The sequence below is a fragment of the Phoxinus phoxinus genome (assembly GCF_949152265.1).
Source record: "Phoxinus phoxinus genome assembly, chromosome: 22".
Taxonomy (NCBI): Eukaryota; Metazoa; Chordata; class Actinopteri; order Cypriniformes; family Leuciscidae; genus Phoxinus; species Phoxinus phoxinus.
The window spans coordinates 13311237-13329247 of record NC_136897.1 but is presented as its reverse complement, the minus strand read 5'-3'; the positions used below and the strand labels follow the sequence as shown (position 1 = coordinate 13329247).

Here is an 18011-nt window from a genome sequence, read left to right as displayed (position 1 = left end):
ATATGATTGATGATCCTGGGATATGGCCCGTATGCAGCTTTTATATCAAAAACAAAAATGTAAACTAATTAGAATGGATATTAATATCTGTGAGTGGGCCACTGATGTGATCAAGCCAATTACTGGATCTATGAAATAAAATCAGAGGAGTTGGTTGGCGAGAACTGTCGCCGATGCCACGGCAGCTGGTATAAGCAGTGTGCAGTAATAAGGTAGCGTTATGTCTACATAATTAATGTGCGCTCTGTGTCTCCTCTCAGCCCTATCAGCTACAGCTGTCTGAGAGCCAAACGGCGGCCCTTTTCCACTTAGCAAAAAGCATGCGCAGATAGGCCTCAGGAATTTAAATAAACGTATTTACTTATATGTTTAACTCGTATGGGTACATTTTAACAAGAATTCATTTGTACATTCGATTGAAAAGCACTACTGAGGCATTTTCAGGTGAAGCATGATACAAACTGTGGTAATTTAAATTGAGCTGTTTTTAAGTAGGCTATGTCAAGAGTAAAGATTTTGCTTGTTTAACTACTGTCTGTATCTTCAGATTCGGTTTGCTTTAACCGTCGCCTGATTTTCAAAGAGCTAAGAACTGTGATGAAAGCAGACTTTGTCAGTTTACAATAACCTTGGAGTGTTCTGACACACTGGGTTTGTGTTCCTCTGTTTAAAGTCCTTGTACTGAATGTTTGAATTCTGTTAACAAGTAAACGTTAGTACTGTGGAGTAAATTACTGAAACTAGCGACGCCACTGACGTTTTACTCACTAGCGAAGCCACTGCTACATGTTTGATGTTAGCATGATGGTAGTCCAAGATTTTAAAACAGTGTAGGTTTCTGGAAACAAGTATTTTAGTAAACAAGCTAGCGCAAGCTAAAACACAACAAAAACAAAAGATTTAGCACAGCAAAATGCTAAATAATTAACATTGTATTGTGGAATGGGCCGTGGTAACAATCAAATACATTCTTCTACTGTCACATGTAGCATTCAAAAGCGATTTATTGATTTAGGTCTTATTTATAGCTAAATATTAAGTTAGCGAGTTTAGCTGTGGTTCGTGACTAGAGTAGATCTGCTCAATTATCTCTTCAAGTTCAATGGTGCATTCATTCATACTTTTTAGTAGTAGTAGTAACTGTATTGAGTAACTAACAAGATAAGGCTTCAACACAGATTGATGTAACTGTACGTATACAGCAAAAAAGGTTGCCACATTACGAGTTTGAGCAGATCCTTGAAAAAGAAGAATTGGGAGCTTTCCACGTGCACACACTGTTGCTACCATCAAAGGAACTGTCGATCACTGGAGACGTCTTAATAGATTCACAGTTGTTGCAGTCTTTGAGAAGCTCTTGGTTTTGAGAGGACTTTTCCATTGTAGCTTGATGTACGGCATTCTCCAATAAGAAGAGACACCTGATGGGTGGCTGTGAGTGTCCTGAGAGAAATTCAAACCAGGCATCTGAAGACACCAAGTCCGATGTCTGATGTCGGCGATGAGTGTTTCCCCGGTATATCGTCGGGCATGCTTAAGAGGATTATTCGGTCGGTTTTCAAGAGAGTTCATGTGAGATACTCTGTGGGATTCTCACTGTATATTTGTGTTGCTGTAATCTTTTGATGTGCAGATCAAAGCGAGCAGGCTCTTTCCTGGTTTTAGCCCGCTCTAATTGGTTCTTATTTCATTTGATTATACAGGAGACAGTCTTCACTGCGCTTCAGTTCTGACAAGAACACGAAAGGAAATGCTTTTATCACATACAGTCACTCAGGGGATTATTATCATTAGATTTTGTACCTCTTTTACAGTCTACAGCCCAGGCATTTAATCGATGTGTTAATTTGTTGTGCATCTGTATAGATTTTTGCACATCCACTAAACATCGGACAATTAAAAGTCGTCTCAACGGCTGGACAGTAATGACTATTGATGCACAGTCTGATGGAAATGCAGACATGGCGGTTTGGATTCCAGGAACATACAATGTTGCATAGGAAATTTTTGCAGGGGTCTTCCGGTTAAATTTCGGAAGATTACCAATTTTTTTTTTACCAGGGGATTACCTCAGATTAATTTTTTTTAAAGGCAGAAGGGTTGAAAAATCATGCACAAAAAGTGTTAAGAATTAATATTAGGATTATTAGGTTTTTTTTTTTTTGGTTGTTTCTGGTTTGTTTAGGTGAGATGCAACATATAAAATTAAAAGGAAATGATAATAAAAAATATTCAAGCAAGAGCCTATGAAGGGTTATTTACAATTATGTGTATCTGGAATGACGGGAGACAGGTCACATCAAGCAAAAACGACAAAACACATCCAGCAAAAAACGAGCAAGAAAAAAATCTCCACTCTCAAAAAAGGACAAGAAATTTAAGAAAAACAAAGAAGAAAAAACCGGAGGGTTCCTTGTCATGCATATCATTTTGGCATCAAAAAAATACCTTCATCCTCAGCACCGTCATTATCAGCTAAATCATCATTCTGTTTCTTTGAAAGAGGACCTAGGATCAAGAATGGAAAAGATGGAGCAGAGAGAAAATACAAGAGCAAACAAGCCTTCAAAAAGTGCTTCAAAGACACAAAGAAATCGCATTGAAATCCTTGGTTTTTAAAAACGATACCGTATTCAACCAAAAAAATTCAGAAGGGAAGATATAAGCTAAAACTGAAATGAAATAAACATTTGTAGAACTTCAAAGGTGTAAGACAGAAAAGCAGCTCTGGGCCTTACTTATTTATGTAACAACTCAAAAAATAAGATATTTATTTAAAGTTAAAAATACATCTTGCCTACTTATCAAGAGGGCAAGTGTTGTTTTTTAACAGGGTTAACAACTCAATGCTGGTTTTTGACAATCAAAAATGTTTAAATATGTTTCCCTAGTTTGTTGCATGGAAATAATACACAGAATTTTCCAAACGCATTCAACAGCCGATGCACTGCGTTGTTATTTCACACCAGATGTGATCTGCGGGTCATTATACAGATCATAACTTGGTATTTTACATACTTAATTGATTCTTAAAGGAAATGTCTAATTGTGAAATTACTGTACCATGTTTGCAAGTACCATAATAAATAATTAATGAATTAAAGAGCATCATATCCATGAAGGGGTTAGACATCTACATGCTCACTGTTTGCTTTTTTATCAGAAAAATAACACCGAGAAGCACAGCAGAAATAAACAACGCAAAAATAACAACGCAAGTCAGAGGCCGGTGAAGATAAATACTGTTTTCTGGCTTATTATTTTCAGTAATATTGTTTCAGACAATGCAGGAAACACTCACACGCACAGACGTACAACAAACACGGATGAACTTGTGCATGCAGGAAGCACATTTAAAATAAGCCAGCACCGAGCCAAAGGTTTCAGTGCTCATGTAGGGGTGTGTATGGTGTGTGTGTGTGTGAGAGAGAGAGAGAGAGAGAGAGGCAGGAGGATTGGGGGATGAAGCAGCTCTCTCAGCCAAAAGTCAATCTGTCCATTTAATCAGACAGCTGGGGCCAAAACTCATGACCCACACATTCTAATGGACCACACAGGGGAAGGGAGAGGGCCGTGCGCTGCATTGCGTCCATTTTATTTGGGTGATTCTCTATGTTTTCTGGTCTGTGCTACGACCTTTGTAACTCCAGATATTGGTTGAAAAAGACAGCTGCTGTTTTGAATAAAAAGCTTTGTTATTATTTTGGGACTCTTCCACTCAGAATGTCTCTGGAAAAAAAACAAACACTGTGAATTTGCATACAAAAACTGTAGCTAAACACAAGAGGTAAATGTTCAGTTCAACAAATCGAGTCATTTGAATGTCCTGTGTTACATGAAAAGATGAGGTGAGACAAGGTGAAACATTTGATTAGATTAAAAAGTACATTCAATGCCATCATAAGTGATTAGTGAATTGTTTTGCAATCAAACAAAACATTGTGGCAAATTCAGTGAAAATCGCAGATAAATATCATGTTGGGGCAAGTTGTCACGTTTTAAATATTTCATATTTTTTCTAAAAATGATTAATTGGAATATTTGTTGGACAAATAAAACTATTTGATACTTTTATGGATTACTTTTACCATGTTTGCCGTTTCACTAACTTGTTTTAATGGCCATTTAATGGCAGATTCCACTACCCCATGTGTCCATATATGGTACAATATGCAATAAATGTAACCTTCAGAAGTAGATTAAATAATAATAACAACAATAACAATTAAATTAAGGTTAAATTGAATGCATATTGTAATATATGTATTATTATTACTTTCACTGAAGTTGACTCATACATTTCATAGAATTAAATATAAAAATACACTTAAAGTTAGGAAAAGCATCATTGGTGACTATGAAGTAATTTTAAGTGATTTTATCACCATAAGCAGCCCTGCAGAGAAAAAAGAAAATAGACTAAATCCTTGTCCGACAACACAACTAGCACAAATAAGCTCACACAATAACACCAACTATAATGAAAATGACCTCAATATCCCTGTCTTGCAGCTTCACAGTTCTGCAGCTTATTACAGAGAACGATTTTTATCAGTAGATAATTGCTTTGAGAGCAGTCTTCATTATATAGGGTGGAGAATTCGAGCGCCGCCCAGACTCTAGCTGACATGAGGACCAGGGGTGAATGGAGCAAGCAGACAGGCAAAGGCAGAGATCAGGCCTGACCGAGGCCTGGCTTAGAGTTAATCTTGCCATCAGTACAAAACATGTTTGCGAAGACTGACTTTCTCGAAATCTCAAAAACCTACTATGGAAACTTAGTGTTTACATCAGATGGGCCATAAGCTGTCAAAATGAGACTCCACAGAAGAATATCGACAGTAAAATGCCTTTCATTTACTGGATGTACATTTCAAGGAAACACTAGTACTCTTAAAGGGACCGCTCAGCCAAAAATTTACATTTTGGGCCCTATCTTAAACACGGCGCAATGCAGCGCCAAGTGCGACGCAAGTGTTTTTTGCTAGTTTCAGTCCGGCGCAGTTATCATTTTCACGTCCTGCACCAGGTTGTTTGAATAGCAAATGCATTATTGCATTAAATGCAAATGTCTGAAAACGAGGTGTGTTCAGGCGCATTGTTGGCGCGTTGCTATTTTGAGGCAACAGAAATAGACTGCGCCATTGACCAACTGAAACCTGGTCTAAAGTCAATGGCACACTATTGTTATTTAAAGAGCGCGTTAGTAATGTGCGGCTATAGACTGGTCCACAAATCGCGTACACTCTGCTTATTAAACACACGCACAGCAGCACACAAACATGCCAAATATTTAAAATAAAAGGATTACAATGCAAAATATTATTATTGTGTACATTAAGATATGGTGGAATCCGGTTTGTCCCGTAGATAGTCTGCTTGCGCACTTTAACCTCGTGCACAAGCAGTTCCATTTGCGCTCTGGAGACACGTTCAGTCTTTCCACTATCAAATTTCGTCATGTAAATAGCGAATCCGCCATGGCGCGAACGCAACTGCCATTTAAAGGGAATGGGAGATGAGACTCTGATTGGTTTATTGCACATAAAGCCCAAAACACACCCATTACTCATTAAGAGAATATAGACAACCCTTTTAGACCATACGATGGGCGCGCCGACCATTTTTCCCGTCGATAAACTATAAAGTGTGTTCGGACACGCGCTAACTGCACTTGCGTCCTGCACTTTAGACCATGCGCTTAGATCGTTAAAATAGGGTCCTTAGTCTTCATTCACTCACCCTCAAGTTGGTTCAAACCTGCATCAATTTATTTTTTCTTTTGAAAACAAAAGAAGATATTTTGAAGAATATGGGTAACCAGTAACAGTTGATGAACCCCATTGACTTCCATAGTGTGGGGAAAAAAAATACTATGGAAGTTAATAGGGCCCATCAACTCTTTGGTTACTGACATTCTTCAAAATATCTTCAACAGAAGAAAGAAATTCTTGCAGGTTTGGAACAACTTGAGGGTTAGTAAATTATGACAGAATTGTCATTAGTGGGTGAACTATTCCAAAAACAAACAGTTGTAAGCAAAGGTTTTGGGCTTTGGTTATTCATAAAGTGGAATTTGTATGTTATATTTGGGTCAAATTCATTTTAAGTTGAAGGAGAGGGTAGTGCGCTCACTGCGTGTTTCCGGTCTGGGCTACGACCTTTGTAACTTCAAGGGATAGTTCACTTTAAAATTAAAATTCTGTCATCATTTACTCACCCTCAAGTTGTTTCAAACCTGTATTAATTTATTTCTTCTGCTGAACACAAAGAAAGATATTTTGAAGAATGTCAGTAACCAAACAGTAGTCTGTACCCATTGACTTCCATAGTAGGAAAAAAAATACTATGGAATGGGTACAGACTACTGTTTGGTTACTGACATTCTTCAAAATATCTTTCTTTGTGTTCAGCAGAAGAAATAAATTAATACAGGTTTGAAACAACTTGAGGGTGAGTAAATGATGACAGAATTTTAACTATCCCTTTCAGAAATTAGTTGAAAATGACTAAAATGATTAGTTTTGAATAAAAAGCATTCTTAATATGTTGGGCTCTTCACTCAGATTTTCTTTGGGGGAAAGAAAACTGCATTTGCATACAAAAACGGTGGCTAAACGCAAATATAAATATTTAGTCCGATGAATCAGGTCATTCGACCTCCCGTGTTACGCTAATAAAAAAGCTACTTAGTGAGCCTAGCGTTTCCACCAGACAGCTAAAAGCTGTCAAAATAAGATTCCACAGAATAACACCAAATATAAAATGCCTTTCATTTACTACATTTACATGTCTTGAAGGAAATATTAGCAGTCTTAAGGGAACACAAGTTCCCTTAAAAAGGTTTTGGGCTTTAGTTCTTCATAAAAATGGAATCTGCACGTTAAGTGTTTTGGTCCAAATTAATTTCTGAAGTTTAATACTTCAGGTTAGCGGAATACCAATACATCGGCATTCCACATAGGTATCTGCATTTATGTTTCCGGAATGAAGGTTTAAAAGCAAAGTTTGCTGCAAAATGGATTCTAGTTTTTTTTAAAACGCAATCAACTCGCCATGTAAAAGCCCCTCTCGTTCTGTAATAACAGGATGTCTGTATTTATATCTCATCAAATCGATCCATTATGAGCCAAAGCTTTTATTTAAAACGCAACGTGTCTCGGTTCTCTTGAAGCCTGGAAATGTTTCGAGGCATTTATTCCCTTCACCAGCTTGTCACTTCATCCCTGAGAGGGGTTACGGCCCCTGCTGGAACCCTCGGTGTGACCTCTACAGCTGAGTTCACCTCAGTCTCTTTCTTTCTCGTTTTTATTTCTCTTTCCACCAGGTTCCAGTCTGTTGATCAAAGGCATCAGGGTTCGCTGCAAATCCACTGCGTGTCCACAGCCACTGCAAACCGGTCGTGTGTCCAGTAGGAAGCGAAACGCACACAAACAGACTCCACAATCATGCGCTCCTTCCCTGTCATAACACGCTAGATTGATTTATCATCGTTCAACTGGCACTGACTCGCAAGCTCTGCCTACAAAAGCATTTCCATATCCGTCCTTACGCCCGCATCGATTGCTATTCACCTCTGACTGATAAACTGCTACTTCATGCCCGGCCACTCTTTAATGCAGTGCTCCGGTAGGATACACCCGACCGCCGGGACTCCGGGATGCTGACTGAGTAATCGATGCTCGGAGGTGGACTGAGTTGAGATTGAGCCCATTGACATCTGCGTGCATTCGGAGCCATATGGAGTCACTTGTATCTGACGAGACCGTCTCAATGTCGATTCCAGTGTAAATGTTACTGAAGAGGACGGCTTAAAAGCGTATTAGTATCATGAGCCTTGACTGTGCCCTGCATGGCAGAACGCAATAAGCACTGATGAGAATAATCACACACTCAGTTGAGATCTTAGTATGATGTATGTGTGCTTTGCTGGGAACACATTTAACTCAATGAGCCCGGGTAGTTTACTCACTGAAGGGCCTGGGAAAGACAAGGGTGTTTTTCTACTCCATGAATAAATAATAGAACATACAAAGACAATTTCCACTTTAGACATTCTACTAACTATAAGCAACTTTGCAGCTACATTTTCAACTAACTGTCATTAGATTATTAATAGACTGTCTGCTTAATATCTGCTAACACTTTATTGTGTTGGTCCCACAACAGACAATCTACTGACTATAAGTAACTTGGCAACTCCAAACCCTAACCCTAACCTAACAGTCTACTGACAGTCTACTAATACTCTAATGAGAGATAGTTGACATGTAGTTGAAAAGTTACTTATAGTTAGAGGAATATCTAAAGTGGACTATCGAAGTAAAGTGTAACCCTTTTTTTCACATTTAAGTAGAGGAAATCTCACACAAAAACGTCACTATAAAATCAAAAGGAAAAAAGAAGATATAGGCTGTTTGCATTTTTACATGAATTAAAGCCTGATTTTAGATGCATATTTTAAAGAAAAATAATAATAATGGTATGACGTATACTTTTGTGAGATTCACTCAGAACTGTGTGAAATGAAAATCTCTCCACTGAAACTGCCCACAGAAAGAATTAAAAAAAAAACTAGAGTAAACAAACATATGCATGCTAGACAAGCTGCCCTGTTTTGCTGTTCTTCCATGAGTTGTTCTTTCAATGTTTTTGGAGGTTCTTGCTATTGATGTCATGAAACACACGAGCTTGGATCTAGATTCTCTTTGTTTCGCATCTGTTTTCCTTCAGCACAGGCAGAAGAGCAGGCTGAGGACTCTCTCAAAGGAAAACATCCTCTAGCCACACTTGGGGATGTATACCAGGGCACAAAGTGATACGAGTGCTTTCCCCGATCCCTGCCTAGTACAAGGATTCTCACAAATCCCGGCAAAACAAGCCCCAGGCTTGAAAACATGCATCATGTAGCTAAAAGCTTTAGCAGCCGCTCCCATATACTTGAGAGAGAAAGAGAGAGAGAGTGTGTGTGTTTGTGTGAGAGAGAGAAAGAGCAGTTGGTCAGGAGGTGTTCGACGATTAGGGAAGTTACTTAGGAACTTTTTTTTTTTAAAGTAACTTGTAACTAAAGTAACTAACAAAGTATTATTTAACTTAAAATCTATCTATCTATCTATCTATCTATCTATCTATCTATCTATCTATCTATCTATCTATCTATCTATCTATCTATCTATCTATAATTACAAAAGTCAATTACATTTTTATATTTTCTTTTTTTAATACATTTTTTAGTTAATTTTTTTAGTTGTGTTCCTCTAGGACCGAATTTGAGGAACCCTATTTACACTTAAACTAAACTATAGTGTAGTAGTACTCAAGACCTCATTGTTTGATGGTCTTGGTCTCGCATTTGTACTCGCTCTGGTCTCAGTCTCTGCATTTTGTCTCAAGACCGGTCAAGACCACAACTGTGGGGACTTTACTAAATTGCCAGTGCAGTGTCTGATTTATTTGTTAACATCATTCATGTGATTGGATGTAAAGCTTCCTGCTTTAAATGCAATCAATAACTAATTTCTAATGCGATTTATTTTGTTATGGTTGTGTCGGGTCAGAAACATATGGGTTTTTTCCCCAAAAAAATGTCACCAAAATTAATATAAATGCCCACAAAATTTGAGATATATTTTTGAAAATAGTACTTGTATGATCTCTTGTTTTTTATTATTATATTCTAAAATAATTATGCAATAATTTGCATAATATTTGCATAATAACATAATAAAGCCGTTTTCACAAATACAAGTGCGATTGCAAACATATTGATTTTAATGTTCAATAAACAAAATGTTATTTTTTAAAACAAGGATCTCAACATTATTTATACAGTTGTTATTGTGACAAATCAGACACAACTTCTGTGCCACATCTGCAATGCAAAGACGAATTTAGTTTTTAGTGCTTTCAATTGATTGGTAACAGCTTAATTTAGTGTATTATTTCTAATTGTTTTCATTGATTATATAAAATAAATTTCTCAGGCAGTAATTGTGGATATTTTAGATGAATTAGAGGAGTGCTGGTCTGGTCTTGCTCTTGACTCGGTCTAAAAACTGCAAATCCCCGCTATATACAGTGTATATATATATATATATGTATATATATATATATATATATGTATATATATATATATATATATATATATATATATATATATATATATATATAGCAGACTTGCTTTGTTTGCTCTTTGTATATGTATATATATATATGCATGAATATAAATTTGCATTTAAACATAATAACTGCAAATCCGCTATATACAGTATATATATATACAGTATAGCAGATTTGCTTTGTTTGTTCTTTGTAATATTTATAAAATGATTAAATTTGAATTTCAATACTTTTATTTAATGTATATTGCGAGAAGCTTAAAACCCTTCCAAATCAGATTTTTACTGGCCCAAATTATAGTAACAAGGTTGCTCCAATCTCGTACAAAACAAACAGAAAATCATGTAATCATTTGTTTGACTTCCTGAGGCTGACAATCATTGCCTTCTGACATTAAAGCACCTCACTTCACTGACTATTGTTGGAAAAAAAAGCTTCAAGAAAATAAAAGTTTCAAACCTTATTTTGTAGTCTATTCCTGGAAAGTACTAATAAAAACAAAAGTGAACAAACAAAGCGGATCTGCTAAATGCAATGATGTGTTTCTGCACTGTTTATCCACCCATCCACCTACACTGACGGCTTATATTATTGCGTTAGCAGAAGCGAAGCGGGTTTCTCAGCGAGGGATTGTGTTGTGTTTCTAGCAGGCACTGTCAGGCATGCATGCGTCGACTTCCCATGTGGCGGCCGTGTCAAAGGAGCATCCACCCCAGTCGCACAGCAACACTGTTCTACATGACAGCAGCGTGTTGACAGTCTTTACACTTCCCCCCCATTTCTCCCCGTTTCTTTCACACCGTTTTCTAATTCAGCCAAAAGACAAGGAAAAGCAGCATCAAAGTTCAATCCGTTGTCAAAATATAATTCCAACCTTCAATAACACCGCATCATGAATGACGCCTCCCCCTTCCGAGACAATGAAATACATGGTGGGCGTATGACATTCCTGTACAAGAAGCCCTCGTGAACATTTGTTCCCTTCGACATGGCTGCCGTTCTGTGAAGAGTTGCCACTTGGTCACAATGAGCTGAAACTACTGACGGAAATTTCAATATCCAGGCCATGAGCGGGGGATGATTTTCTCCGAGAGCCCCCGCTGAGAGCAGGGGGGGAGAAATCGCAGGGACCAAAATGTCACTGCGGCCTCAGATTGTGAGGTGCTGCTCATTAGAGAGGGAGAGTGACAGGACTTAAACGCAGGTAACATTTGTGAGGAAAGATTTCATTAGGAGCTGTCAAAGTCGTAACAGTCGAGATGACAAAGCTCGTAATGAGCTGGATACCCATCAGGGAGTAAAGAAGAGTCTACAGGACGGAACTTAGACGCAACTTCCCTTTCAGAAAATGTAATGCGTGCTTGGCTTTAGCTGGGTATTTGTTAGATGAGTGTTGTTTATGTTAAATATACTAACCATAATCCCCCTATAATATATATGCAAATATATAGGACTAATTTAATCCTATGCCAATAAAGCCTTCTGCCGGGATGCTCCGGCAAACCTATTGCCAACAGGGATGACGTATTTTTGTAGGCCGAAACTCAAAAATGTATTAGCATTTTAGCACTTGTCCTGAAGTCAATGGGTTTTTGGTTAAATAGCCAACCTGAAATAAGGACTGTGGTTATAAGTTATTTTCAAGATTTATTTTATGATATAAAGTACACGAGTAATGCGATTTAAAAATAAAGAAAAAACGGTTTGCTAACAAGTGACTAAACGGAACTACCGGGGTTTTCGGTATATTAAACGTAATCACACTAAACAGGTAACCTACTCAGGTAAACAAAATACAAGTAAATCTACTCATGCTGTAAAAAAATATATTATCAATAAGTTATGACAACATATGTTTTTACATTGCTTAAACTCATCAAAATAAGTTAAGCAATTTTCAACTTTTTTATTTCAGTTATACAAGATTCAACAAATTTTTCAAGTCAGCTAATTGTGATTTAAGTTGAAATTACTTACATTTTTAAGTACAATCAACTGGGATATTTAAGGCATCAACTTTTTTTTTTACAGTGCACTTGTCCACTTTCAAACCCAAACTTTCAGGGAAAACGTTTTCGACCGTGGTGAAGTTCGTTTATAGCCTACGTTTAGCTTTTTACTTCTGGTGATTGTATTTAGGCTTCAACATTCATAAGCTGTGCACATTAGTGAAGATTATCACGACGAACAAAACGTGTAAGAATCATAATCTATTGTTGGTCACAGATCTTATTTAGTGCAATAATCCAAAAGCCAATGGAAAAATCCTATTGGGTTTTTATGTTTGTCGAGGGAACCAGGGTGGTCAACATACGTCATAGCCTACAATAATTTGTCATCGCTGTAGTGATCCATCAGGGTGGTATATCATGGTGGTTAAAGATAGAGTCTGCTTGGGTGGCAGGTTCAAAACGGTAATTATTGTGCCCTTGATTGTGGCATTTATCCCCAGGTTGCTCCGAAGGGATTGACCCTGTATAACATTACTGGTGCAATTGGTAATGGCAGAGTCATGGTCCATGTGGTGATAAATATTTGCTCTGTTTCATAGATGTATTTTCAAGGACAAGGCTGATCCAAACACTAGGCAAGCATAATGGTGCCTCATAAGATGTTGTTGCCAAAATCTAAGACATTTGCAATAGCCAACGTAGTCTCTCTCAGGTGTCTCGTGTGCTGCTTGTGATTTGCCAATAATAAAGCTGCTACCAATGAAGAGAGATCCAAACCAGTCCATTGCGAGGTCAAACAGCTCAATATATATGTACTCTATTCTATTATTTGTTCTTGAGAAGTCAAGAGAGTAAGTGAAATGTCAAATGAACAATCACTACATATGGAGTTCTGGCTAATTTGAATCACTTATGCTAATTACTCTACATGAGGGTTGGATTACTGTTCATACATTGTGATTAACAATTGTGTATTGTGTTGCAGTTCTCAATAAATGCTAATGAAAGAAACTAAAAAAAAAAAAAGGAAAAAAAAAAGGAATCTACATGGCAAAGCCAATTTTACTTGCATTTGGTCTTGACCCTTTTTGGCTTTTCCGTTGACCCATCATGCCCAGGAGCCCATTGTGTTGAATTTGTAATGGGCAACTATAGCAAACTGTGGGGATGGCAAACTTTTTGTGTTATTTTTAATAACTGTTGATCACAATACCACATGCATACCATAAATATAACATTATATTACTGTATATAACATATCATGTAAGTAATGAGTTTCACAAGCTTTAAACACCTTTAGCATAAAGGTGAATCGTATCATTACTTTGTCCTGGACACTTGCACAAGATTTATTTAGTGCTTAATTTTCTCACAATTTCGATGCACTATACTGGCCTGGGGAGTTGCAGTAGCCACTAAGGCTATATGCGGAAAGGATTGTCCATAGAGTCTATTGAAAGTCAAAAGTTTCAAACATTGGATTATTTCTTTCAGACAAGAGAGGTGACTTCATGAGAACTAGCCTCTGGGTGACTGATGGATATCAATTTTGAGAAAAAGGGGATAAAGTAATAAAATATAATCATACAGAATTAATTCATATCATCACAGGTCCAGCGAGTCAGAGAGAAGTGACCTAGAGTCAACAGGGAGAGAGGAGAGGGGGAAAAGGTGGCACAATTTGATTAAGGGTATTCAGATGTACCCTTGACACTCGCCCCAGAGGATTGTGGGAGAATAAAGAAAGCTTGAAGGCCTTTACTGAAGAGCTGAACGGCATTGAAGCTATTATTCATTCTACGAGCGCACACAGAGAGAACACTAACACTGTCATATTCAAATTTTATATGAAGCTCGTGTCACTGAGACGGTTTGAAGCTAGTTTTCTACTGGAAAACAAATAATCTGTTCCCTACAGTAAAATATATCAGTGTAGCCAAACCACTCTTACGCCAATAAATATTACAGAATCATTTATGACTGCATGGTCAAAGATCTCATCAGTGCTATATTACGGAGTCAGATTTCAGTTGTCCTACTTCTCCTGTTATTGGAAGATACTGCACAGCATGCAGACTTTTTATCTTACAAATGGCATAGAGCTCTCTGGCAGTTATGCAATATAGCAGAATTAATTGCATTCTTTTGCTGTCTGGATGTTAACAGCGGGATTCCTCCAGTGCATCATAGATGGTCATCTTCAGGTTTCACTTTCTTGCTTTCTTTCTTTGTCTCACACCTCATCAAGTCTCCTACTTTAGCTATCTTGCACTTTCTGTCTGGTAGGGGGCAAATGATTGCTGATTCGAAATAGTCTGTGCTGCGTTTCAGCCAGTTCAGATTTTCATGTTCAGAGAGAGAGAGAGAGAGAGAGAGAGAGAGAGAGAACGAGTAGGAGGGAAAAAAGGGAAGCAGAAGGAAGGGGGGAATAAACAGTTTGTTTGATCATTAGGTACATCCTTTAAAGGGATAATTCACCCAAAAATGAAAAATTCTTAGTTCCAAACTCGTAAGACTTGTGTTCATCTTCGGAACACAAAATAAGATATTTTTGATGAAATATGAGAGATTTCTGTCCCTCCATTTACAGCTACACAACTACATAAAGATATTGTAAAGCTAATCCATATGTATTGAGTGGTTTAGTCCAATTTTTTCTGAAGAGACTCGATCGCTTTATATGATGGACAGATTGAATTGCTTTTTTTCACATATAAACATTCATCAACTCACACATCAGTTGTGGTAAACAGAAGACCAAGCATGTTGACTTGACGTGCGAGAACCAATGAGGTGTGTTACGCAGCACGTTTGAGCTTCTGCAAGAACCAATGAGGTTCATTCTTGTGTTACGCAGCACGTTTGAGCTTCTGCAAGAACCAATGAGGTTCATTCTTGTGTTACGCAGCACGTTTGAGCTTCTGCAAGAACCAATGAGGTTCATTCTTGTGTTACGCAGCACGTTTGAGCTTCTGCAAGAACCAATGAGGTTCATTCTTGTGTTACGCAGCACGTTTGAGCTTCTGCATGAACCAATGAGGTTCATTCTTGTGTTACGCAGCACGTTTGAGCTTCTGCAAGAACCAATGAGGTTCATTCTTTTGTTACGCAGCACGTTTGAGCTTCTTCAAGAACCAATGAGGTTCATTCTTGTGTCACGCAGCACGTTTGAGCTTCTGCAAGAACCAATGAGGTTCATTCTTGTGTTACGCAGCACGTTTGAGCTTCTGCAAGAACCAATGAGGTTCATTCTTGTGTTACGCAGCACGTTTGAGCTTCTGCAAGAACCAATGAGGTTCATTCTTGTGTTACGCAGCACGTTTGAGCTTCTGCAAGAACCAATGAGGTTCATTCTTTTGTTACGCAGCACGTTTGAGCTTCTGCAAGAACCAATGAGGTTCATTCTTTTGTTACGCAGCACGTTTGAGCTTCTGCAAGAACCAATGAGGTTCATTCTTTTGTTACACAGCACGTTTGAGCTTCTGCAAGAACCAATGAGGTTCATTCTTTTGTTACGCATTACGTTTGATCTTCTGCAAGAACCAATGAGGTTCATTCTTGTGTTACGCAACACGTTTGAGCTTCTGCAAGAACCAATGAGGTTCATTCTTTTGTTACGCAGCACGTTTGAGCTTCTGCAAGAACCAATGAGGTTCATTCTTTTGTTACGCAGCACGTTTGAACTTCTGCAAGAACCAATGAGGTTCATTCTTGTGTTACGCAGCACGTTTGAATTTCTGCAAGAACAATGAGGTTCATTCTTTTGTTACGCAGCACGTTTGAACTTCTGCAAGAACCAATGAGGTTCATTCTTGTGTTACGCAGCACGTTTGAGCTTCTGCAAGAACCAATGAGGTTCATTCTTGTGCAGGCCCGGATTGGCTAATTCCCAGTGGGCCGGCCTGTTTTATTGGCCAGGAAGGCCGGTGGTGTCATGGCACTGGGTTGAATGCTTTCACTATATAGGCTCCGGTCACAGCGCAGCCCGACAATTTTTTTATTATTATTTTCTCGCAGCCCCACAAAAAAAAAAAGATCTGTTGTTAGATGTGTGCGAACAACAAATAAGAGATACAAAACATTGATAATAGTAGCCTAGGCAACTATATGTGAAATAATTGCCTAATATTAACTCTAATTTGGTGCAGCAATGATTCGCATATCACGGCGATAACCGACCTCATCATCTGAGCTGCTTCAGCACTCAAACACCGCTCGTCGGCAATGGCAAAATGTTTGAGATGACCGATCAAAGCAAGCGGGATTTATGTTCACAGAAGTGCGAGCCGCGGCCACGCGCGAATCCCAACGCGACGCTTCACGAGATAAGATGCAAGTGGCTAAACTAAACAGCTGTTTTACGATACCAGTTTTAAACGACCGACATAAATAATCAGTTTGCAAAGACTGTATCAATCAAAGCTCAGCTTCGGGAAGGGGAGATTTACAGGTAAAGATAAAGAGATTGAGAGAAGAAGAACGAGAGAAGGAGAAGGAGATGGAGATGAGAGCAGGTAGAGCAATAGCCTATTGCATTCTGTGCCCCAGAATGAGAATAACTTTATTAAAATGGATTCATATTTAACACAGATATATTGTACATATGTTCTTTGCCAATGACAGTGGAAAAATAATATGCCCCCGAACCCCCTAGCAAGATCACTTTTGGGACCTCTGTATTTATAAAACCCTGTGTACGGCTATTGCACTGAATAGAAAATTATATTTTAGAAAAATACAATGAATTACAAGGCTGTACAGAACAGTGCACTATTGCAGACTGAGTGTTTAATTACATTATTTTAATACAGTCAGTCGGGAACTAAAGTGGGCCGGTTTAAGGCATGAAACTCCAGGGCTGAAAATGAGTCTCACTCCGGCCCTGTTCTTGTGTTGCGCAGCACGTTTGAGCTTCTGCAACAACCATTTAAGTTTGTTCTAACATTTGTTCTAATTGTTCTAAAATATAGTCATTAGCCGAAAGATCTGAGTTAAGTGCCATAAATGAAACCTACCTGATGCAAAATTGTGATTAATCTTATAAAGCAGGTAATTTTAGTGGAAAACTCTAAATATAGGCTAGCTTTCTCCATATAAATATGTTGTGGCTGAACATGCTGAAAAATAGCAACGAGGCAGTCAACTTAATAAGTGAAGTGCTATTTCCACACATCTCCTCTATTGACTTCCATTCAAAACAACAGTCTCTGCTCTTCCTTTTTTTGGTGATCTCAGAAAAAAGTAATCCAATTCATACACCCTATAGAAATCTGCATCCGATTAGTCCTTAATGTTCCATAAGCCATATTGCATACATGTAAATCCCTTTTGTTAACATACATTTAAAAACACGTAACTGCATATCCATACATATGAATCACCGTTTAAACACAGGAAGACACAATTTCACATAAATATATATTTGTAGAGTGTGAAACAATGCTAGCATTATACACTCTAAAAAATGCTGGGTTGTTTCAACCCAATTTTGGGTAAAATATGGACAAACCCAAACGTTGGGTTAAAAATGTAATGTAAAGATGTAATCCAACGGCTGGGTTTGTCCATATTTTACCCAAAATTGGGTTGAAACAACCCAGCATTTTTTTAGTGTACTAATATCAATCAAAATAATTTAAGAAACCCAAATTTTTAAGATTAGTTTATCTTTTTCAACGTTTCTATCTCTGTCACCATCGCCGAAAATTTCAGTCATTTGAGAGAAAATGCTTCCGCGCCATTGATTCATTTTTTCTAGCTTTCTGTGTTTTCACTGTTATACGGTAGGGGGCGCTATTACGCATATTCTGAAAAAGTACTGAATCTCCTGATCAAAACACGTGTGAGGAAGATGCAGATACAAGCGATGTAATCATATGCATATGTATCACCAACATTAAAGTAGCATATAAATTAAAACTGACGAACGTTATAGAATGA

At 37.9% G+C, this 18011-nt stretch overlaps 1 protein-coding gene and 1 long non-coding RNA gene across 3 annotated transcripts in view; one reads left to right on the top strand and one right to left on the bottom strand.

Moving 5' to 3' along the window:
• LOC306990423 overlaps positions 1-18011 on the top strand; it is a 598642-nt gene that overhangs the window by 256437 nt on the left and 324194 nt on the right. The window lies entirely within an intron of this gene.
• The window catches only part of nlgn1 (neuroligin 1), a 225264-nt gene that overhangs the window by 138700 nt on the left and 68553 nt on the right, over positions 1-18011 (bottom strand). The window contains exon 3 of one of the 2 annotated variants that reach the window (XM_079597222.1): positions 2449-2508. The exons of the other annotated variant lie outside the window; for it this stretch is intronic. Within the exon in view, the coding sequence (XP_079453348.1) occupies positions 2449-2508 (60 nt within the window). The remainder of the gene's footprint in view (positions 1-2448; positions 2509-18011) is intronic. 2 annotated transcript variants of the gene reach the window in all.